This window comes from Hermetia illucens, chromosome 1 (genome assembly GCF_905115235.1).
Source record: "Hermetia illucens chromosome 1, iHerIll2.2.curated.20191125, whole genome shotgun sequence".
NCBI lineage: Eukaryota > Metazoa > Arthropoda > Insecta > Diptera > Stratiomyidae > Hermetia > Hermetia illucens.
Window position 1 is genome coordinate 108,917,347 of NC_051849.1, and position 21,227 is coordinate 108,938,573.

At 41.9% G+C, this 21,227-nt stretch overlaps 1 protein-coding gene across 1 annotated transcript in view; it reads right to left on the minus strand.

Annotated features, from left to right (window-relative positions):
* LOC119658164 (nose resistant to fluoxetine protein 6-like) overlaps positions 1–20,771 on the minus strand; it is a 55,057-nt gene extending 34,286 nt beyond the window's left edge. The window contains exon 1 of the mRNA XM_038065453.1: positions 20,399–20,771. Coding sequence (XP_037921381.1) covers positions 20,399–20,705 — 307 coding nt within the window. The 5' untranslated portion in view covers positions 20,706–20,771. The remainder of the gene's footprint in view (positions 1–20,398) is intronic.
* Positions 20,772–21,227: the final 456 nt, after the last annotated feature.

Consider the following 21,227-nt stretch of genomic DNA (forward strand, 5'->3'; position numbering starts at 1 on the left):
TAAGACCAGCTTCGGAAAGTAAGGAAAAAGATAAGCTTTCTTCGAATACTCCTGCAGCCATGGAGGAGCCGGGCTGCCTTGAGGGCGAACGAGATTTCAACAGCGAATCTGTCCGTATTGATGACATAGAAAACCATCAAGAGACAGTAACAGCAGTGGAAATGTCCCAGACTAGGGTGCGGCAATGATAACTCACTGTATGCGTGATCGTCCACAGTTCTCACCTCTCCCGCAAATTTGGTGTCAATCGCTATAACCGTCTCCGAGAAAAATACGTGTTGCAGACGAACAGACAGACAGGCGGACAGGCAGACATAGGCGATAACAAAGCTCCGGGTTTGGCTGGCATGCGGAATAGGGCCCTTACCGTGAAATCCAGACCGGACATGTTCGCTGAGTTGTTCGAAGCGTGCATGTACAAGAGATATTCCTTGCATCATGGTAGCGACAAAAGTTGGTGCTACTGCTGGCTAAGGCTGGCAAACCTCTCGGTGAGCCAACCTCCAACAGACCTATTGGTCTGGTGGACACTGTAGGGAAAATGCTAGAGCGAGTAATCTATAATAGGTTACTCCCGGTTGTTCAGAGCCAGGGAGATCTCTCAGATCGACAGTATGGGTTCCGTAAAGCCAGATTAACCATTGATGCCATCGAAATGGTCAATTCGTCCAATTGGAACCCAATACGGAAATCTCTGGGGAAGATTGCCATTCCTACTTATCTTGCAGCTATTGTCAACAGCTATTTACAAGAAGGGAGGCTTTGGTATGACACTAATGACGAACCCCTGGAGTACGTTGGTACGTTGTCTCTGCGGGTGTCCGACAGGACTCTGTACTGGGGCCACTGCTGTGGAACATCATGTACAACGATGTAGTTAACCTTCCCCTTCCGTAGGAAGCCACGGTGGTGGACTACGCCGACGATATAGCACTGGTTGCGGTCGCAAAGCACCTCGAAGATACTAAGTTATATTTATGCGAAGCAATCAGTGCTGTTAAGGGTTTAAGGGGTATTCAAATTGGGAATTATATCATCACTTCTAAACCTGCCATCAAATACTTGGGAATATTGATAGACGAGAAGCTCAGCTATAAGCAACATGTGCAGTATGCTTATGACAAAGCATCCATTGCAAGGATGATGCCAAACGTGAGACGGCCACGACATGCTTCCAGGTCCCTTATAGCTAGAGTATTCAATTCGATCCTGCTCTATGCAGCTCCAGTTTGGGGAAAGGCACTGTAGGTTACATTTAACGCTAACAGATTGTGTTCAGGGTGTGCTCGGCATTCAGGACTGTCTCAGAGGATGCAAAATTCATCATCGCTGGAATGATACCATTGACATCTTGGCAGATGAGATGGCGAATATATACAATGCGAAGTGCAATCTCTCCCTTATCGCAGACGAAGAACGCCGAAAGTGAAAGACCTCTAAATAGATGGCAAGAGCGTTGGGAATGCTCGGGAAAGGGTCGGTGGACACACAGGCTCATCCGTACCATCAAGGAGTGGTTGTAGAGACGGCACAGTGACATGAATTATAATCTTACCCAGTTTCTCACGGGACATGGAGGATATCGACTCTCCGCCCCTAGATGTAAGACCGTATAGTGGTTCCACGGTGCTTAGGGGAGTCGGGGGTAATTTTAGTGGGTAAGAATCCCACATGCTGGCGTGCCCAGGACAGTGACTTTTGAAGATTTCCACCTCCTCAAAAAAAACAGCCTGACAGTAAACTGATTTTAATAGGGTTTCGTTTTACACAAAACCTCAAAAATCCTTCTGCAGGCATGGAAGAGCCGGGTTTCCTTGAGGGCGAGCAAGATTTCGACAGCGGACCTGTCCGTATGGAGGACATAGAAAACCATCAAGCGGATGGTACGAGAAGCAGTAACATCGGTGACGGTGGAAATGTCCCAGACGAGGGTGCGGCAATGAGATCCCTGCAGAGGGAAAGCTGGGTGAGTTGAAAATTGAAAAACTAAAACGCAGAAAAAAAATGCTAACTGATGAAAAGAATAACACAAGGGGGAGGGAAAAATTTAAACAAGTCGGGAAACCGAAAGCTAGGACGCTTCAGGTATGACACGTAATATATGCATATATTATGTGAGATTATCCACTTTCGGGTTATATATACCCATATATGCTTTCATACAGAAGACTGGAATAGTGGATTCAAAGCCAAACAAAACCTTAGAGGACTTAGAGAGTCGCCTTGGAAAATGCCAAGGCGACCTCACATGAACGCATAAGGTATGGGAGCCACGCTGCTTCTACATTGCATTGGCTGGGTTCGCTCGAAACACTTCTACAGAAGTCTTCTGCCTGATCCAGATTCGACGTTACTTTCACGACTTCAGAACAAGGTGTTGTCTGACCTTCGCTGAAAGCTCTTTTGATACTTACATCGACTGGCACATCATTGGAGAGATTTTAGTTTCCAATAATGTTGGCAACGCATCTGTGCACCCTTGGTGATGGATTTCCAAGAAGTGCTTGCGTGACACGACCAATTTCCTTTCCCCACTTTTCTTCTGTTGAAATACCCAGAACGGTAAAGTCCTCTTGCGCATACCTCTATTATTCGCTCTAAGATGTTTATTATTGTGACGAATAACCGTGAACCTCTATAGCGGTAATTTCGCCAAATGGTCAGCCAAAATTCTATCAGCGGCAGCAGCGATGTTAGTAGTTGCCGAGGTATACTATAGTTTTGGGTCTTTAGCCTAGTGTCTGGGAGAATCTCAATATATTCGGTGAATGGACGCCTCATGTAGTCGGTGTCTGTACCCTGATGGATTCCGTTCCAAATCCGTGACACCGTAATAGGCGTGGACAATAAATTCATTGAGTTGATTCGTCCAAACCGCCTAGGTCTTCCGTCCCTGGTGGCGGCATAACCGCCAAAATTTGGAAATATTTTGAAGGGAGCCTGAGCAACCCTCGGGTTCACCAAGCCAGGTAAGCGGTACATCAACAGAGATACCTGCCTTTTGAATGACAACGTTGAACTGAAGATCCGTGAAATGAAACGCCTCTACCACAAGTTTCTCGACGATAAAATGCCTGCTAATTGACAAATTTATAAGAATGCCTACCGTGAAGCAAAGAAAGCGGTCGCTGTCACCCGAGCGAACCATTTCAAAAATCTTTACGGTAAACTGGATACTCGGGATGGAGATGGAAAGATCTGTATCGATTTGCTAAAAGCCGTAATGAACGCACGCAGGATATTGAACACTTCTGTTGCGTTAATGACAAGAACGGTACTTTGCTTACCAACCATCGAGCCGCAACGGATAGATGGCGAGAATACTTCAAGCAGATTTCAACTGAAGAATTTGCACTTCCACAATCATTGCCGACATTTGGAGCAGTTACACCTGTCAGTGCAACTGGTGCTCAGAGGTGGCGGTGAGGAAGATGGGGCGGGAACCCTATCGGCCAAACCAAAACCAAGTGGCCGAGGAGAACCTCCATAGTGGTGGCACCCGGAAACGCTATACTCACTTTGGTTTGCCGGCCGTGATGCAGTAGGCGAATGCTCCAAAGGCCTAATCAGGGCGATCAGACCCCATGGACTCAGATACTTCGCATGAACTTCTGTTGTATGTGAGGACAGCTCGGTTATTTGCGGTTGGCCCCCCTAATGGGAGTCTCATGGTGGTTGTGGTTGTGCTCAAGCGAGAAGAGACCTTCGGCCCTCGATGTGGTGTTGCGTATCAACACGGGTGCCGTACTCCGTAGTTCGGTAGAGATTTAGGTAATTCTTACATCCACCAGTATGAATGCTAAGCCATGCACTTGGTATTGACTGGTACCGTTGTTGCTTGTCTCAGCGGGGCTCTGATTGTGGTCACAAAATCAATCCGTGTCTGAAGAGGACCGTAGGATTAAGTCTCACGACTGGTACCTACGTTAAAGACCATGGACGTAACTGTTAGTGCAACTGAAGTCGAGGAGGCAATAAAACAAATGAAGTCGGGGAAAGCCACAGAACCTGATGGCATCACATCTGAGCTCTAGAAAGCGAAGAGATGGGACCCAACACTGTGGCTCAGTGAATTCTTTAACCGGGTTATTCAGGAAGGAAGAACACCATTTGACTGGCAAGAAAGTACCACTGTTCCAATATGGAAAAAGAAAGGTAGTCCAGCAGGATGTTCAAATTACCGTCCGATCCGGTTACTTTCCCATACCATGAAGATTTTTGAACGCATTCTTAACAACTGTATTCACGAAATCATTGAAATAACGCAACCCGGATGAAGTGGCGTTCAACAACTGGTGTTCTTTGTGATCGACGTATCAACGAACGTCTCAAATCTAAAATTTACGGCAATGTCGTCCGTCCAGTCGCTCTCTATGGTTCTGAGTGTTGGCCGACTATAAAAGACAATGAACGGCGTCTTGCGGTAATGGAGACGAAGTGCTACGTTGGACTAGTAGCGTCACACGTTTCGATCACATCCGAAATGAGGATATCCGCGAAAATTGCGAGAGAGACGTCTTCGATGGTATGGTCACGAAATTCGTGCCAACAAAAATTCACTTGCTAAGATTGGTCTGAACGTCGAAGTCGATGGTAAACGACCGAAACGCAAACCTAAACAACGGTGGCTTGATACGCTAGATGGGGATTTGAAAGCCTCGAGATTGCACCCAGATCAGGCATTCGATAGAGCCAAATGGTGAAGCCGATCACGACGAGCCGACCCCGCTTGTAAACGGGACAAAGACTGAAGAAAAAGAAGCAGAAAGGAGATTATGTGAGAATATCCGCTGACCTTCTATATACGATTTCCATGAAACTTGGTATGCTCTATATTATAACATACATAGCTACAAAATTTCGTAATTCTGTGTTTGACAGCCAATTACTAAAATTATAGTAATATACTATTATTAACTTTATTTGAACAGATATCGTTACGTAGGGTGGGTATTTCGGAACCTAGACATCATATAGTGATAGCCTTCTGTTTTTTTAGATTTTTCGGCTGGGTAGTTTCTGAGAATGGGTCCGTTAAAAAAACGATCACTTGTGACCCCCCGCACTCCCTACCTTTCCAACAAATGTCAAAACTAAGCCCGGCTTCGAAAAGTGCTAACCGAGACCTTTCATTTGATAGCCCACATGACTACATTTGGTGACGAAAAAATTTACACCTCCCTTTCCATCCATGGACCCGCCCCCTTAATTTCGATGTAGAAGGATGTAATTCACTGCATGCGTCTGGGTTCACAGTACCTGTTTACTGAATTTGGGCTAATTGCTATAACCGTTTCCGAAAAATATGCGTGTGACAGACAGATAGAGGAACAGTAAACCGATTTTAGTAAGGTTTTGTTTGCATATAATGAAACATTTGTTATTACTTTCATATTTCTTTATTTGTTTTTGATCTTTTCCCGGCAAGTTATCGTAAAATTAGATGTTTGTTTCTTACATCAATTTTAGTCTGTTATCAAAAAATTTTTATAGCCCACAGTGCCATTAGATTTAAGTTATTTTTGTTAGTTTAAAAAATTGTTTTTTTTTTGTTCATTTTTCCAATCTTTATACTATTGTTATCTATTTCTTGAAAATAAAATAATTTTAAAACCTTAAAAACCTTAAGCTTCCAATTTGATTTTCGGTTGTATTTGTTTGAATAGAGTGTATTGAATATTAGAGTTTTCTGCATGTTGTAAGTTTGCAAATGCATGTGATCTAAAGTTAAAAATAGTGTTGAGTAGGTTTCGAATTGAAAGTGATGTCTTTATTGAATCAATGGAAGGCGAAGCTATTCATATTGGTGTAATTGGTGGTCTGTTATCTTTTATGAATTCTTTTGGACCAATTATAAGGCATTGTTATATCGCATGTATGTTGTTGTCTTTTATATAATTTTAATACAAACCAGTTACCACATTAAAACTACTTAGCATATTTATTTCATTTATTTATTTATTTATTTACTAATTTATTTATTTTGCATATGGTCTTGCCTCAACTCATTCTCAACCCTCGCCATGGCCCTAGTGAAAAACCACTACTACGGAAGTTTAGTTGGCAAAGCGAATGTGTTTCCGGGTTCGGATCTAAACTGCAGTGTACATTAGAAGAGTGTTTTTGGAAGAAGATGGACTAGAATGGATCACACTGGCGGTTCCACGAAAACTGCAGGAGGGTAGCCTATACGCTGCGCTGCGAATGACTGCAAAATACTTCACCTATTAAGGGTGAAGAAGGATCAGTAAACGGAAATGCTTAAAAAACATTATGGAGAACCATCGATAAAAGGGTAAAATGGCACGATTTTTAAACATTATTTTCCGCCGTATCATCGTTGCTGTCGTATGCAATGATGACAGTGGGATTTGTATCGTGATTTGACATCGGATACCAAAGGACTCAGCTGTGAATGAGTACCTGAGTCAAATGTGGGTAATAATCTCGGGCGAGCGCAATACTGATCACATTACCTCCTATAGTGCACTGTACTCCTGCAGTGTACCGTTATGGTCTTGAATGAAGTGCTCTAACACACTTCAAGGCCCTGATCCCGTTGGATTATTGCGCCAACGATTAATTATTATTATTTTCCGAATTGCCACAATCTCGTCAGATGCCGGATTTTACCTAATACTAGCACTAAGTGCCAAGCATTTAGGCTCGAACGATCCTACCTTCTTAAAAGATAAAGGGGCGCTAGTGGTGGTGGCTGGCGGTAGGTCATTGGGAGAATCCGTCGAGAAATCCCCGAAACATCGAGAACGTATACGGGATGGTGTATTTCTGCATGTTTTGGACCAGACTATGTGAGAGTCACAGAACACCAAGGGAAGTTGTGAGAAATTTAGGTACAATACCTGTAGCTCACAATATTACGGAAACTACAACCACCTGCTCGAGACGCCAAATTTCTTTGATTGCCCGAGCCAGTGGCACATAATTCAACTTCTTCTCATGTATTTCCGTTCAATGTTGCTATTTTGGGGGATAGCAATATCAATAATATGCGCAGAGTAACCTGTCTTGTCAACTAACAGCGCGTCAGACTTGTTGTGTGGAATGGCGATCAGTTAGAACTTGCCGGTACCAATACAGGCTGTAAGCAAAATTATCAAGTACTGTTTGCTACTCACATCGGTAAAACGGACATGTGCCCATGCTTGTATGCATGGTTTTGATCTATCACCCTACATACAGCATTATGCCTGTTCGTGTATTGCACCGGTGCGATAACAGTGCAGCCAAAAATTAGAAGGTCCAACGTCTCTAACGCCGAACCACACATTCTACAATGGTCGCTCTTCACCCGCTCGTTCATTATCAGCTTTTATAAGCTAGAGTTGCGACCACGCGGTCCTAAATGACAGACATGAATCCTTCCGTTGTTCGACAAATGCAAATCGACAAATGGTTGGGAATTCACGTGTTTACCGGGCATTGCCTTCAACTTCCATTCATTGATCCGCTCCTGGTCTGACTTCACCTCACTCAAAGGATTGAAAGATCGATTCTTCAAAGTAAGTGGAATCAGTAAGCATCCTGCCTTACAAGCAGCTGTATGCAAGGGACGCGCCTGCTCCTTGCAGTAAAAATAGGCGCGTAGCTTATCGATAATATTGTCCCGCCACCTCAACAAGGCCCTTACCCCCTATGTCACGAGGCAGGTTCATCCGTTCCAAGGCAGAGTTTGGATGATGCATTTGGAATTTAGACATAGTAGCTGAGCGACAAGATGCAATCTCATCACTGATTTGAGATAGAATTCTCCATTTCCGAGAATTCTATACAGACTCTTTGGAATTTGAGTAAAACGAGGCATACGGACAACATATAAAGCGAAATTCAAAGGCAAAAGGAAACAAGTCGGGAAACCGGAAGCTTGACGTTTCAGGTATAAAAGTTTTGTGAGTATAACGTAGTTCTTCCTTGGCTTATAGCATTCACCCGAGATATTGAAATCGCTCAGTTCTGGGCAAGTTACTGCAATTGCCAGAACTGAGCAATTTAAATATTTCGATGGGCAGGTTACTGCCATTGCCAGAACTGAGCGATTTAAATATCTCGAGGGGCAGGTTACCGCCATTGCGAGAACTCAGCGATTTAAATATCTCAAAGGGCAGGTTACTGCCATTGCCAGAACTGAGCGATTTAAATATGTCGAGTCAATGCTATCTGCCAATGGAGAACAGCGTAATGAAATTGTTTCACACATTAACGCAACCTGGATGAAGTGGCATTCCCCAACTGGTGTTCTTTGTGATCGACGTATCAGCGCACATCCCAAATTTAAAATTTACTGCAATGTCGTCCGTCTGCCGCTCTCTATAGTTCTGAGTGTTGACGACTCTAACGGACAATGAACGGCGTCTTGCGGTAATGGGGACGAAGATGTTGCATTGCACTGGTGGCGTGACACGTTTTGATCACGTCTGAAATGAGAATATCCGCGATCGATTTGGGTTTGCACCGATCGTGGAAAAACTGCGAGTAAGGCGTTTTCGATGGTGTGGTCACGTAATTCACGCTAACGAGAATTCAACATCCAGTATTGGTCAGAACATCGAAGTCAATGGTAAGCAACCAAAAAGCCGGCCAAAACAATGGTCGCATGATACACTGGATGGCGATTTGAAGGTCTCGCGATTACATCCTGATCAGGCATTTGATAAAATAAAATGATGAAACCGATCACAATGAGCCGACCCCGCTTGTGAACTGAAGGCTGAAGAAAAAGAAGAAGATGTGAGGAGCGATGAGCCTCACAGTTGCGTGTCACATAGTTAAAAATTCTATTGGCCTTTATTTTGTAAAACAAAATTTTTATTAAAATCGGTTCAATGTTTGTTTGTCTGGCTGTCTGTCCCTCTGTCTGTCTATCTGTCTGTCTGTCACAGGGACTTTTCTCAGAAACGGCTATACCGAGCCATTCTCAGAAACTACACAACCGAAAAATCTGAAAAAAATCACGAAGCTGCCTCTATACGGTGCCCAGGCCTCAAAATACTCTCCATATCAATATCTGTTCAAATTAAGTTAATAATAGTATATTACCATATTTTTGGAAAAATTGAGTGAAACCCCCCTTAAGTTCATCTCAGAGTTGTAAAAGTTGGTAGTAGTATGAAAGCATATTATCTCCAAGTTTGATTAAAATCATACTATTAGTAACAAAGTTGCAGTATTTCAAAGTTGTCTTTACCGTGTAAATTTACAGCCCGAAGTACTAAATCTGACATGCTAAATGTTTTTTCTTAATGGGCTACATACAAATGAGATAGTTCTACACTCAAATATACTCACACAAGAAGTAAACAAAACCTTTCATACCTGAAGCGCCCAGCTTCCAGTTTCCCGACTTGTTTAGAAAGTAATTTAAATAAATCATTTGATGGAAAGCACTGTATTGAAATAGTCAACCTCCTACGCTTCACACTCTGAGTTTAATATTATTAGCAAATGCCAAGAATTTAAGCAACATCAAATATAAACAAGTCGGGAAACCGGAAGCTAGACCCTTCAGGTATGAAAGGTTTTGTGTATTTCTTTTATAAAGAGATTTGGGTGTGCATTTGTCCCATTAGCATGTAGCACGTAAAATATGCATATATTATGTGAAAATAGCCACTTTCAAGTGCTATTGACATTCATAGTCTTGAGAGAGGAGGGATAGATTTGACCTAGTATAACTTTGTTAGTAAAAGTGCGATTTTCACCAAATTTGGCAGGATCATGCTCTATACTGTAGCCTATATTGCTGCAATTTTTTGATTCTAGGGTGAACTTAAAGGGATTTTCCTGTCAATTACTAAAAATTATAGTAATATACTATTATTAACTTTATTTGAACAGGTATCGATATGGAAGGTATTTCGGAGCCTAGGCACTATATAGTGGCAGCCCCCTGATTTTTTCCAGATTTTTCGGTTTAGTAGTTCCTGAGAATGAGTTCGTTAAAAAAATGACCATTTTCAACCCCCCGCACTCCCCACCTTTTCAACAAAAGTCAAAACTAAGACCGGCTTCGAAAAGTACTAACCGAGACCTCTAATTTGATATCATACATGACTATATTTGATTAAAAAAAAATGTACACCCCCTTTTGCATGTATGGAGACCCCCCTTAAATTCGTCGTAAGAGGATGTAACTCACTATATGCGTGAGCGTTCACAGTTCCCATCTTTCTACCAAATTTGGTGTCAATCGCTATAACCGTCTCCGATAAAAATGCGTGTGACGGACAGATAGACAGACAGACAGACAGTAAACCGATTTGAATAAGGTTTTGTGTTTACACAAAACCTTAAAAAGGGCTAGGGAGAATTAGATTCTTCTTGAATGGAATTTTAATATTTCACTCGAATGTCAATTATTCTCGTTAATTATGACGTCAGCATCTTATTTGTATGGTTTAGAATGCTGTTAATTAACACGAAATTGATAAGTTTGAACTGCTATAATTTTCCCACTAATGGTTGGATTTTCAACAAACTTGGCATGTGTATGCACGAGGATGACCTCTATATCGGTGCAATTTAGTACACCTAGGATGAACTTAAGGACAGTTTTTTTGTCAATTTCTAAAAATTGATAATGTACTATTAGTGAATGTTTTGAGCAGATACCGGAATGGGACATCTCTCGAAGATTAGATTGCATATAAGTGTTTTACACAAAGTCTTAAAAAGGGGTGCAGATAAATAGATTCTTCATCAATATGACTTTAATATTTCACGCGAATGTCGTCTAGGATGAATTTAAGGGTGGTTTTTTAGTAAATTTCTAAAAGTTAGTAATATACCATTAGCAAGTTTATTTGAGCAGATATCGGAATGGAACATATTTTGAGGCCTAGATTTCATCTAGGCGCACCACCCTGATTTTTTTCGGATTTTTAGGTTGGGTAGTTTCCGAAAATGAGTCTCACTTCAAGTGTGTACATTTTGACTCCTTACTCACGTACTTGCAATTTATGCCAACACTAATGTCAGAATCGAGGTCATTCATTCATTTGATACCCTATACAACTGTATCCGGCGAAGAAAATTTTTAGATCGCCCCTTTGCATGTATGGGGAGTCCCCCTTTAAACTCCACCTAAATTTATGCCACTCGCTATATGCGTGGGATTTCATAGTTCCCATCCGTCCACCAAATTTGGTTCGGATCGGTTTAGCCGTTTTGGAGAAAAATGCATGTGACAGACAGACAGACAGACATTGAATCGATTTTATAATAATAAGGTTTTGTTTTACACAAAACCTTAAAAATGAAAAAATTTTCCAGCGAGCACACAAGAAACAAATCTCTCCAAAATCATAATTTTAAAAAAATCTGAATTCGTCAAATCAGGCGTTGCATGGGTTATGAAAATTATCCGTAATTTGCTTACGCTTCAAGGCCATATTCCAATTGGATTGTCGCGCCAAATATTATTATTAAAATAATTAGGCTATACGCGATGATTCGAGAATACCAAGGAGGGTTTGGGACTAAATTATCGTTTGGGAATAAATACCGGGTATTTTGTGGTCAAATATGTATTAGAAAAATGACAGGAAGCCAACATAGATATTGGTCAAATATTTATTAAGGTTCAAGCAGGCATACGTCACGTCCCATTTAATGCAGCCCCACTCAACGCAGCCCCACTCAGCGCAGGCCAAAATTATTAATAGCCTGACAGATGCATTTGAGACAATGGTCGAGGTAAACCAAAGAAGCTTTTCAATTCTGGCACTAGAGCCGGTTATATGAAAGTTGTCTGTGAACACAAGCACATGCTACCCTATAAATCTCACAAATCATTATATATACGTACGATATAAACATCATGGCATAATGTTTCACGTCAGTAAAGAAAATTTTTTAAAAGCGTAGGAAAACAGCAAACAAATACGAAAAACAAGACAATTCTAGGTGCCATTAAAATCATATCAGCTTAGATTTTAGAATCATCCCTCCCTGAGCAGAATGTTAGAAATCATCAGCGTGAATTGTTTTCGCTGACACCAATTCGATAACTGCACGACTTCCTTCCATTCGATGGTTTCTTAGGTCGCTCCCAAATATCGTGTCAATTCTTCCTGCTTTCGGTATGAGTCTTGATTAAGTAATGCCTCTAATCTTCAAACTTCTCACTTTTCCACAAACATACCAATGCCGACGTCAGTGCCGCCATCATTAAACCATTCCGACGACTCAACGCAATACTCCTTGAACTATCACGCTTAGATATCGCGATGTTAAACTTAGTCTTCTATAGCCAATTGTCCATTTTCCAAAAAAAAAAAATTCTGAAAAACCCACTTTGGATGGAGGAATGAATCTATTGTAGCCTACATGCTGCCACAATTTTCTTACTTAGCCTAAACCTCCATGAGAAGAAGAAAATTATTTGGACAACTCCAACATCCTAGAAGAAATTCGATCACAAGTCAAGTCAGGCGCATTAGATGCCTGCATCGCGCCGTTATATCCACTATATTCTACTCACTTGTAATTCTTTAATCACCACTTCCGAATGTCTTCATTTCGTTGTTATTTAAGTAAACTTAACCACATGCAACTTACATAGTTCATTATGCAACCAAGAGGACGAGGTAAAGGCTGCAAAAAAGCTGAAAACCTCAATGCCAGGCACTTATCTTTGTTTGATGCACGGTCAAATCGAATGGAAAAGACCCCACGGTTTTTTAACAATCGCTCATCCAAGCATAAACCTGTCCCACATTAGCTCTGCCCTTTCCACCTTTCATAAAGACTATCATCACTCGTATTTGGACCACTTCATAATAAGCAGTCACATTACTGTTAACCTCCTTATTAATATTATCCTTTCATGAAAACCGTCCCTAGCATCAGTGACTATAATGACGTCATCTTCGATCTCAAACTTCCTGAAAGAGCCATCTGTCCCGTCCTTCCTTCAGTTTCAGATTAGCAGAAGGCGAAGTGGAAACTCAACCTCAAGTCCAGAGCTGATCCACTGCTGCCCCAATCCAACAACTTGTTATCCAAGGACACCATTTACCGAACAGTTCGTCAGTACTTTGAAGTAATTTAGCAAGCATGCACTGAACTATTATAATTCCAGTTCGTCCCCCTAATACTGTAACTACTGTAACCTTATTCCTCTCTCGAATTATATCCGTGACGATATAAAACTCAGAAGGACTATGTAGAAACAGATACTCTCCATAATCCGTTCACTTCATCTTAGAAATCCGCAACTTCGACAGGTCAATCCACCAACGAATTCTGGTCCAATATACCCACTACCTCCAGAAATGCCTCTCCAGCATCGACTTGCGCCGTGGCATGTTCAGGGAAATCCGAAAAACTTGCTGATCTTGTCAGTCCTCAACAATTCCTCGAAAACTGGGGTTCTTAGTAAGAAAAATTATGTAATCTTAGTCGGTTCGAAAAAATCTTCCGAAGAATTTTTGACCCCATACATGAGGATAGACGAATTCGTAGCCACAACGAAAATCTGGTTGTGAATAAAATGCCGCTTAATAGCTTCCGGTGCAGCCAGCTAATCCCTATGGGCCTATGTGGCCTGGATAGTCTATAAGGGCAATGTCTACAGTAGGAAAAGAAGAGGTAGCAGACCTTGCCTTAGATCGAGCATGTCGTATGTCACATAACTTTGATTTCTTAACCCCCCCCCCTTCTCTCACCCCAAATTTCATATTGGAATGTTGGAATGTGAGGAGGTCGCACCAGGTTATCAGCTTCAATAAATAGACTGATAGGAGCTCGCCCAGAAAATACAAGTGGGCCCAAAGAGACCCCCAAGGTTACCACCTTCTTTCTTACGAGAAAGTCTCTATTCTTTTAGTGACGCCTGAGTCATATTCTCGTTTAGTTACAGCACTGGTCATGATGATGGGGGCTTTCCAACAGAATGGGTAACAAGGAAAACTGAAATAAGTATAAAAGACGCACTGGTGTCAGAGCAACGACCAGCATTTTGAAAACACGGGAACGGTGGGAAAAGTCAAAGCCAACAAAAGAATTCAGAATGTTTTTTTTATACCGCAAACAAAAGCAGTTGCTAATGCACTGTTGAAGGTGGGGAAAGAAAGTATGTTGCTTGCCATGGACTTGAGAGCAATGTAACATGATGACGAGTTACTTTCCACGCATGTGGAACATATATAAAAGGATACATCTAAGTACTGATTATCGATATCCGTAACTGTGAAAAGGAATAGATTCAATAAATGCCGACCCGAGTCTACCGGTGAATCCAAAAAAACACTTTTCTAAGAGGGGGGATTCGAGAGTTGTGAAACTTTACCTAAGCATGGGAAGAATCTGGATGATTTAACAACTTCGAACCGAAGGTCAAAGATAGTAAATTTTATGGAAACATATGTATAAAATCAAGAAGCCGAAACCAGAGATAACGCCCATGGAATAGTGTTCTCTAACGGTTTTCCCCGGAAAGAAACAAGTTAAAGTGCAATACGAATCACGGGAAGGCTGTCCCTCTTATTTTGGCTGAGAACATTTGCCATATGTTCTCAACCAAAACAAAGAGGAAGCAGTAAACTGACTGAAGATAAAAGCCAACAAAACCAGGGTTCTCAGTCCAAGGAGTTGTCCTGCTTTCCCTATATGTACTAACGAGTAGAGAATCAAAGGCGTCCATCAATTTATATATCTATCTATATTTCAGCCGAAACATGAAAAATCAACCCTAATATCACCTAAAACCTCCAAACCTTCGTTAGCCTTTGTCTGTGACGTATCATCGGAGCACTTTGACCTAATACTATTTCAAACGAAGAATTTGGTCGACGCACAGGCAGTACGCGAGGTGACCGAATTACAGAAGTGGTAATCGATAAATCACACTAAGGCGTGACGACAATCGCCTTGCTGACTATGCCAAACAGTGGAATCCATCCTCCAAAATGGGTGACGAGTGTGTCGTTCCAAGGGAGAAAGTAAAGGAAGGGTACGGGCTTCTGTTTAGTATACTATTACAGTCTTGAATGAAGTGCTCTCTCTCTCCCCAATTGGATTGTTGTACCAACGATTATTTCTATTAATCATAGCATCACAGTGCCAGGATCAACTATGTCAAAGTATTTAATGTTTGGTGGTCAAAGGATAGTATAGGTCCCAGGGCGAAACGTGGGTTGCTACCCACGATGGAACATAATACCTGGGAAACCTGCTGAACCAACACTAACAGCTCTACTACCAAACCCTATCTCCACCACCACGTGGTGACCGCTGGGAGCTCTTTCTTAACGAAGACGGAGAAGGATGAAGGCGAGACTCCCGCGCCTAAAAACGGGACAAATTGTACCAACTGTACCAAGGTTGGGGGTTGGGTAGGGCTGACAACCCTACACGGAAGCCAACTTGTTACGAAGCCACAACAGGAGCCTCAGACTAGACAGATAACACAACTACGAACCCGGCAACGACAAAGGAATAACGCATTTTCCCATGGAACGTACGCTCCGTGTACAGAGTTGAAGCTGATAAGCAGCTAGCCAATACCCTGTCCCAATATAGAGTTGATGTAACAGCGTTACAGGAGATGCGTTGGACAGGGACCGGTTTCTTGGAGAATAGTCAGTACACCATATATTATAGCGGTCATCCAGTAAGCCATGTGCTCGGAGTAGGTTTCTTAGTTAGCCAAAAAATTAAACCTGCTGTTATCGGCTTTCAAAACATAAACGAACGGCTATGCACTCTGTGCTTCGAAGGCAAATTTAGAAATATAAGCCTCATTAACATTCACGCCCCTACAGAGGAGACTGCAGAGTTGGAGAAGGATACCTTCAACGAAATAGTAGAACGAACCCTGGAAGCCTGTCCCAGATATGATATCAAAATCATACTTGGGGATTTTAACAGCCAAGTAGGGAAGGAGCCCGTATTCAGGCGATATGTTCGCTCCCATAGCTTACATCAAAATACAGATGATAACGGACTGCGGATTATTCATTTAGCAGTGTCACACCAAACGGTTGCTGGTTGTACCTGGTTTGCGCAGAAAGCGGTCCACAAACATACGTGGGGCTCTCCAGCCGGGACCACTTTCAACCAAATTGACCACGTGTTGATTGAACGCCGCCACCTCTCAGCCTTGTTGAATGTTAGAACATATACGGGGCCAATATAGACTCGGATTACTATTTCGTTGGCATGGTGTTCCGCGCTCATATAACAACACCAAACAGAATCCCTTCTGACAATTAGGGGAAAATTAACACTCAAGCCACCCACAACACAGCCCTCCGCAATACCTATAAGAGGGAAATGGATGCCGCAATAACCACAGTCAACAGAGATCCTGAAGATGAAGCATCAACCAATGATCTTCATAACCACCTGAAGAACGTTATCATAAATACGGCCAGAAAAATACTTGGCCCCGCAAAAGAAGTCAGAACGGCTGGTTTAACGATGAATGTAAGCTAGCAGCGGAACGGAAGAATGCTGCACACCAAGTAATGTTGAATTCTCAAGGGACGTGGGCACGGCCGGAGATTTATAACGAACTCCATCGAGCGGAGAAGCAACTTCACAGACGGAAAAAAGAAGCCTGGGAGAACCAAAATGTCTGTGAACTAGAAAAGTACAGGGAGCAACCGCACCAGGGGCACAAGTTTTACAAACAAGTCAAGTGAAGACTTACACACATTCATCCTACCGAAACAAAGAGGGAAATCTGATTTGCGACAAAATGGGCATATTGGAGCGATGGGTTGAGTACTTTGATGAACTACTGAACAACCAGAACATCGGCGAGTTGGAGGTCCCGCCAACTGAAGACGACGGACAAATACTGCCACCACCAAGTTTAGGAGAAACCGTCCGTGCAATTCCTCGGCTTAAAAATCATAAGTCGCCAGGAGCCGATTGAATAACAGCCGAATTGGGGAAATATGGAGGCGACCAATTTCACCAAGTGGTTCATCAACTTGTGCTCAAGGTGTGGGACAGCGAATCAATGCCTGGCGACTGGCAAAGAGGCATTATCTGTCTCATATATAAAAAGGAAGATATCACACAGTGCAGCAATTATAAAGGTATCACGTTGCTGAGTACCATCTATAAGATATTCTCCACTATCTTGCTAGGCCGGATAGCCCCATACGCTCAGAACATCATTGGCCCATACCGAAGAGGTTTCACTCCAGGCAAATCAGCAACAGATCAGATTTTCTCTGTGCGGCAAGCAATGGAAAAACTGTTGGAATATGGACACCAGTTGCGCCATCTATTCATCGACTATAAAGCCGCCTATGATAGCATAGCCAGGGTAAAACTTTACACGGCCATGAGAGAATTCGGAATCCCGACGAAATTGATAAGACTGACTAGGGTGACGCTGACCAATGTACGAAGCCAGATAAAAGTAACAGGATCACTCTCGACTCTCGATCATTCGACATCAAAAACGGTCTACGATAAGGGGATGCCCTATCATGTGGCAAGCGATGGAAAAACTGTTGGAATATGGACACCAGTTGCGCCATCTATTCATCGACTTTAAAGCCGCCTATGATAGCATAGCCAGGGTAAAACTGTACACGGCCATAAGAGAATTCGGTATCCCAACGAAACTAATAGGACTGACTAGGCTGACCCTGACCAAGGCCAGATAAAAGCAGCAGGATCACTCTCAAGACCATTCGACATCAATAACGGTCTACGACAAGGGGATGCTCTACCATGCGTCCTCTTTAACTTGGCCCTGGAGAAAGTGATCCGTGATGCTGAGGTACATGCGAGCGGCACGATTCTCTTTAAGTCCATCCAACTACTGGCCTATGCTGACGATGTCGACATTATGGAAAGAACCACCCCAGACCTACAAACTGCCTTCATCCAGATCGAGCAGGCGGCACCAGATCTTGGGCTGCACTTCAATGAAGGCAAGACAAAGTAAATGGTGGCAACATCAGCAACAAAAACCAACCAACCAGCAACATTAAACCGCGCTGATCAAGCAGGAAGAATAAAGATAGGAGACTACAACTTTGTTGATAATTTTTCCTATCTAGGGTCGGAAATCACAACCGAATATAGCTACGATGATGAAATCCGTGCACGGTTGTTGGCAGCCAGCAGGGTCTATTTCAGCTTACAAAAACTGTACCACTCGAAACGTGTCACCATAGGATCAAAGCTCTTACTGTACAAGACAATGATCTTGCCAATCCTCATGTATTCCTCGGAGATTTGGGTTCTTACCAAGAAAAATTGCGAACCCCGCGAATTGCCCGCGTTCGAGAGAAGAATCCTCCGAAGAATTTGTGGCCCCCTACATGAGTATGGACGATTCCGTAGCCTACATAACGACGAAATTTATGAGCGATACCATTACCGTCAATACGGCAATATCTATGGTAGAAAAAGAGGACGAGGCGGACCCTACCTGAGATGGAGCGATGGCGTAGTTTAGGACACCAGACAGCTTTTAAGGATATCGAATTGGTGGACTTCGGCGCAAAACCGGATACCGGTTGTTGCGTCGTTGATGATTTAATGTTTATTTATTATTACATCAAATACTTAAGGGAGACGGAAACAGTCGTGATTATCGAGCTCTTAAACGTAAGGCAGGTAAATATTTTCGGTAAATCGATTAAGAATGAACAGAATGGATAAAATCCACCTCAACAGGTTGCGGTGGGTGTAGGTAACCCATATTGATGAGTATAATCCAGCCCGGAAAAGTCAATAAAGTCAATATCTATGGTAGAAAATGAAGACGAGGCAGACCCTGCCCCAGATGAAGCGATAGCGTAGCTCAGACAGCTTTTAGGGAGTTACATATACATATAATCAATGGTATTGTTGAACTTCGAAACGAAAATTCCATTATTATCTTAAACATAAAGGTGAACATAGATGAGATTCTATCAGAGCTCCTACAGGAAAAGCGGTGCTGGCATAAGTGCCCCCAGAGTAGTTCTACTACGACCGAATGGATGAGTAGAAGTGAATAGGCCAGAAGAAATTACAGAAGATTTCGTTACTGAGAACAGGCGGCAAAATTAAATAGAAGTTGGCAGATATCATAGAAGACCCCAATGATCTAAATCAATATTTGACTTTATATTCTCTTCGAAAAGAGTTCTATAATACAGGAAATAGATTTTAGCACTGTATCAAATATTGCATCGGCTAGCTAGCTAACAGCTCCATTTGGTCGTTCAGGCCCATTCAAACGACAAGGATTAATCGGTGACTCCAATTAAGATATAAGGCTAATTGGCGAGCAATTTCAGAACAACTTCTAGATTGGAACAACGCTTTTCTTCCTTGGAGCATAAAATGAGTTGTTCGAAAGGAACTTTGCAAAAAGCTTCCTGCATCTTGAAGGACATATGTGAGAACAAGTGAATTCACAATAAATGACGAGAAAGGATGGGCGGTAATCATTTTGAACAGGTCGAAAATTGTACATGCTTAGGCTTATTGGTTTTCAGTGACAAAAACAGGATGGAAGAAATTAAAAAGAAGAAAATGCTTTCGAATCAGATATTATCCCGTGGTACTCACATGAAGAAAATATACACAGGAATAATTAATTGACCATATACATTGGACTCCTCCGTCTGGTGTTATGAAAGCAAAGAGCAGACCATGAAACACTTGCAGCGAAAGCCTTTCAGATCAGGGGGATATTAGGCCCTATGAGAGAGAATGGCAGATAGCAAAGTAAATAAGGCTGGGTTTTGTATAGCATTTATGATGAACTAGAAGCTTCAATCTTTCCGTTGATTCGAAACAAAAAACTTAAAATCGGACATCTGCATAGAAATCGGCGGAGTAAGTCAGTTGACAACCGCAGATACAAGATGCTAAGCTCTTTAAACTGAAAGTAAGCCTACAAATATGTGAAGACCGAACTCAAATCCTAAGGTACACAGGATTATCGATTTACATTCCAACAAAATATTTTATTGGTAGATACACTGACGGCAACCTACGAAAATAAGCAATGAAAAGCCTTTGAGAAAAAAAGTATATCCTATTTTATATTGAATGAGAGGAAGCATACAATCGCTCGACATGAGATTAAAGAGAAAAGGATCAGAAGACATCGTTTTACTTTAGTTAATGACGGTAATAGTCCATCAGGAACATTTGAGGCACCATCTAAATTCCATAACATCACATATGTTTTGTATTACCACGAGCACGACAAACGTCGCGAAAAATGTTAGACTATGCATTGCACTTAACAGAACGAGCCTGGCAGTGGAACCTTTGTTCCTTAAACTAGAACAGTATACTGCACTCCTATTTAAACGTAACGAAACAGTTTCCACATGATTAACATTAACTAATCTGATTCACTGCTAATCTCCTCCTTGTTGCTTTAATATATGAAACCAAAAAAAATTACATTTTATTGCCCAAATTTCATTAGCTTCAACCGCTTCCAAAAACACCTTCAAGTCTTTGACGCACTCTCGTACTTCAATACTACTTTCATTTTTCAAACTCACGCCGCGTTCCGCGATCCCAACCAAAAAGTTTACATTTTTTAAACTTTCCACACGACTATTGTTATTATCGATTATTTCGGCAAAACTTTTACTGCAATCAACTCGTTGTAACTCTACCACAAAAATGAAGATCAGAACGGCCGTTATTAATCGCCAACATCTCAACATCATTGGAGGCGATCCACGCTCGGCGGAAAAGATCATTTCGCGATGGAACTATCAAGCAAACTGTTAGATGAATGCAAAATACCGGGCATAGACCCATAGAAACATCGAACCCACAGTACTCAAGATCTTCCCTTGAGTGTAGAGTGATGCCATCAACGGTGCTAATATATATAACTTCCTGCATGTTCTGATATTACATATTTGGTGGGTAGTAAGAACTGAAGAGTTCCATTGTGGTGCGTGCTATTACTTCAGGTCTGTAGTGTAAAAGAAAGTTCGGCTTACTTCATTTATCTTTGTAATTCGTGTTATATTTTTATAGGAAGTGGAGTAGTTTGTCTATAGCCGGTTTGCAGACCCATATGCTCTACAAATGCGGCAATTTCAACTTAATCAAGCAATTAGAAAACAAATGCGAAGGCACATCACTAAAAAAACATGCGTGAACTTCCTATACATTAGATACGTAATGCATTTCACATAACAGCTAGAAGTATAATTTGACGAATGATGTGAAAAACGGATCAATTAGTGTACATTTGAGCTTTAGTCGCTTCC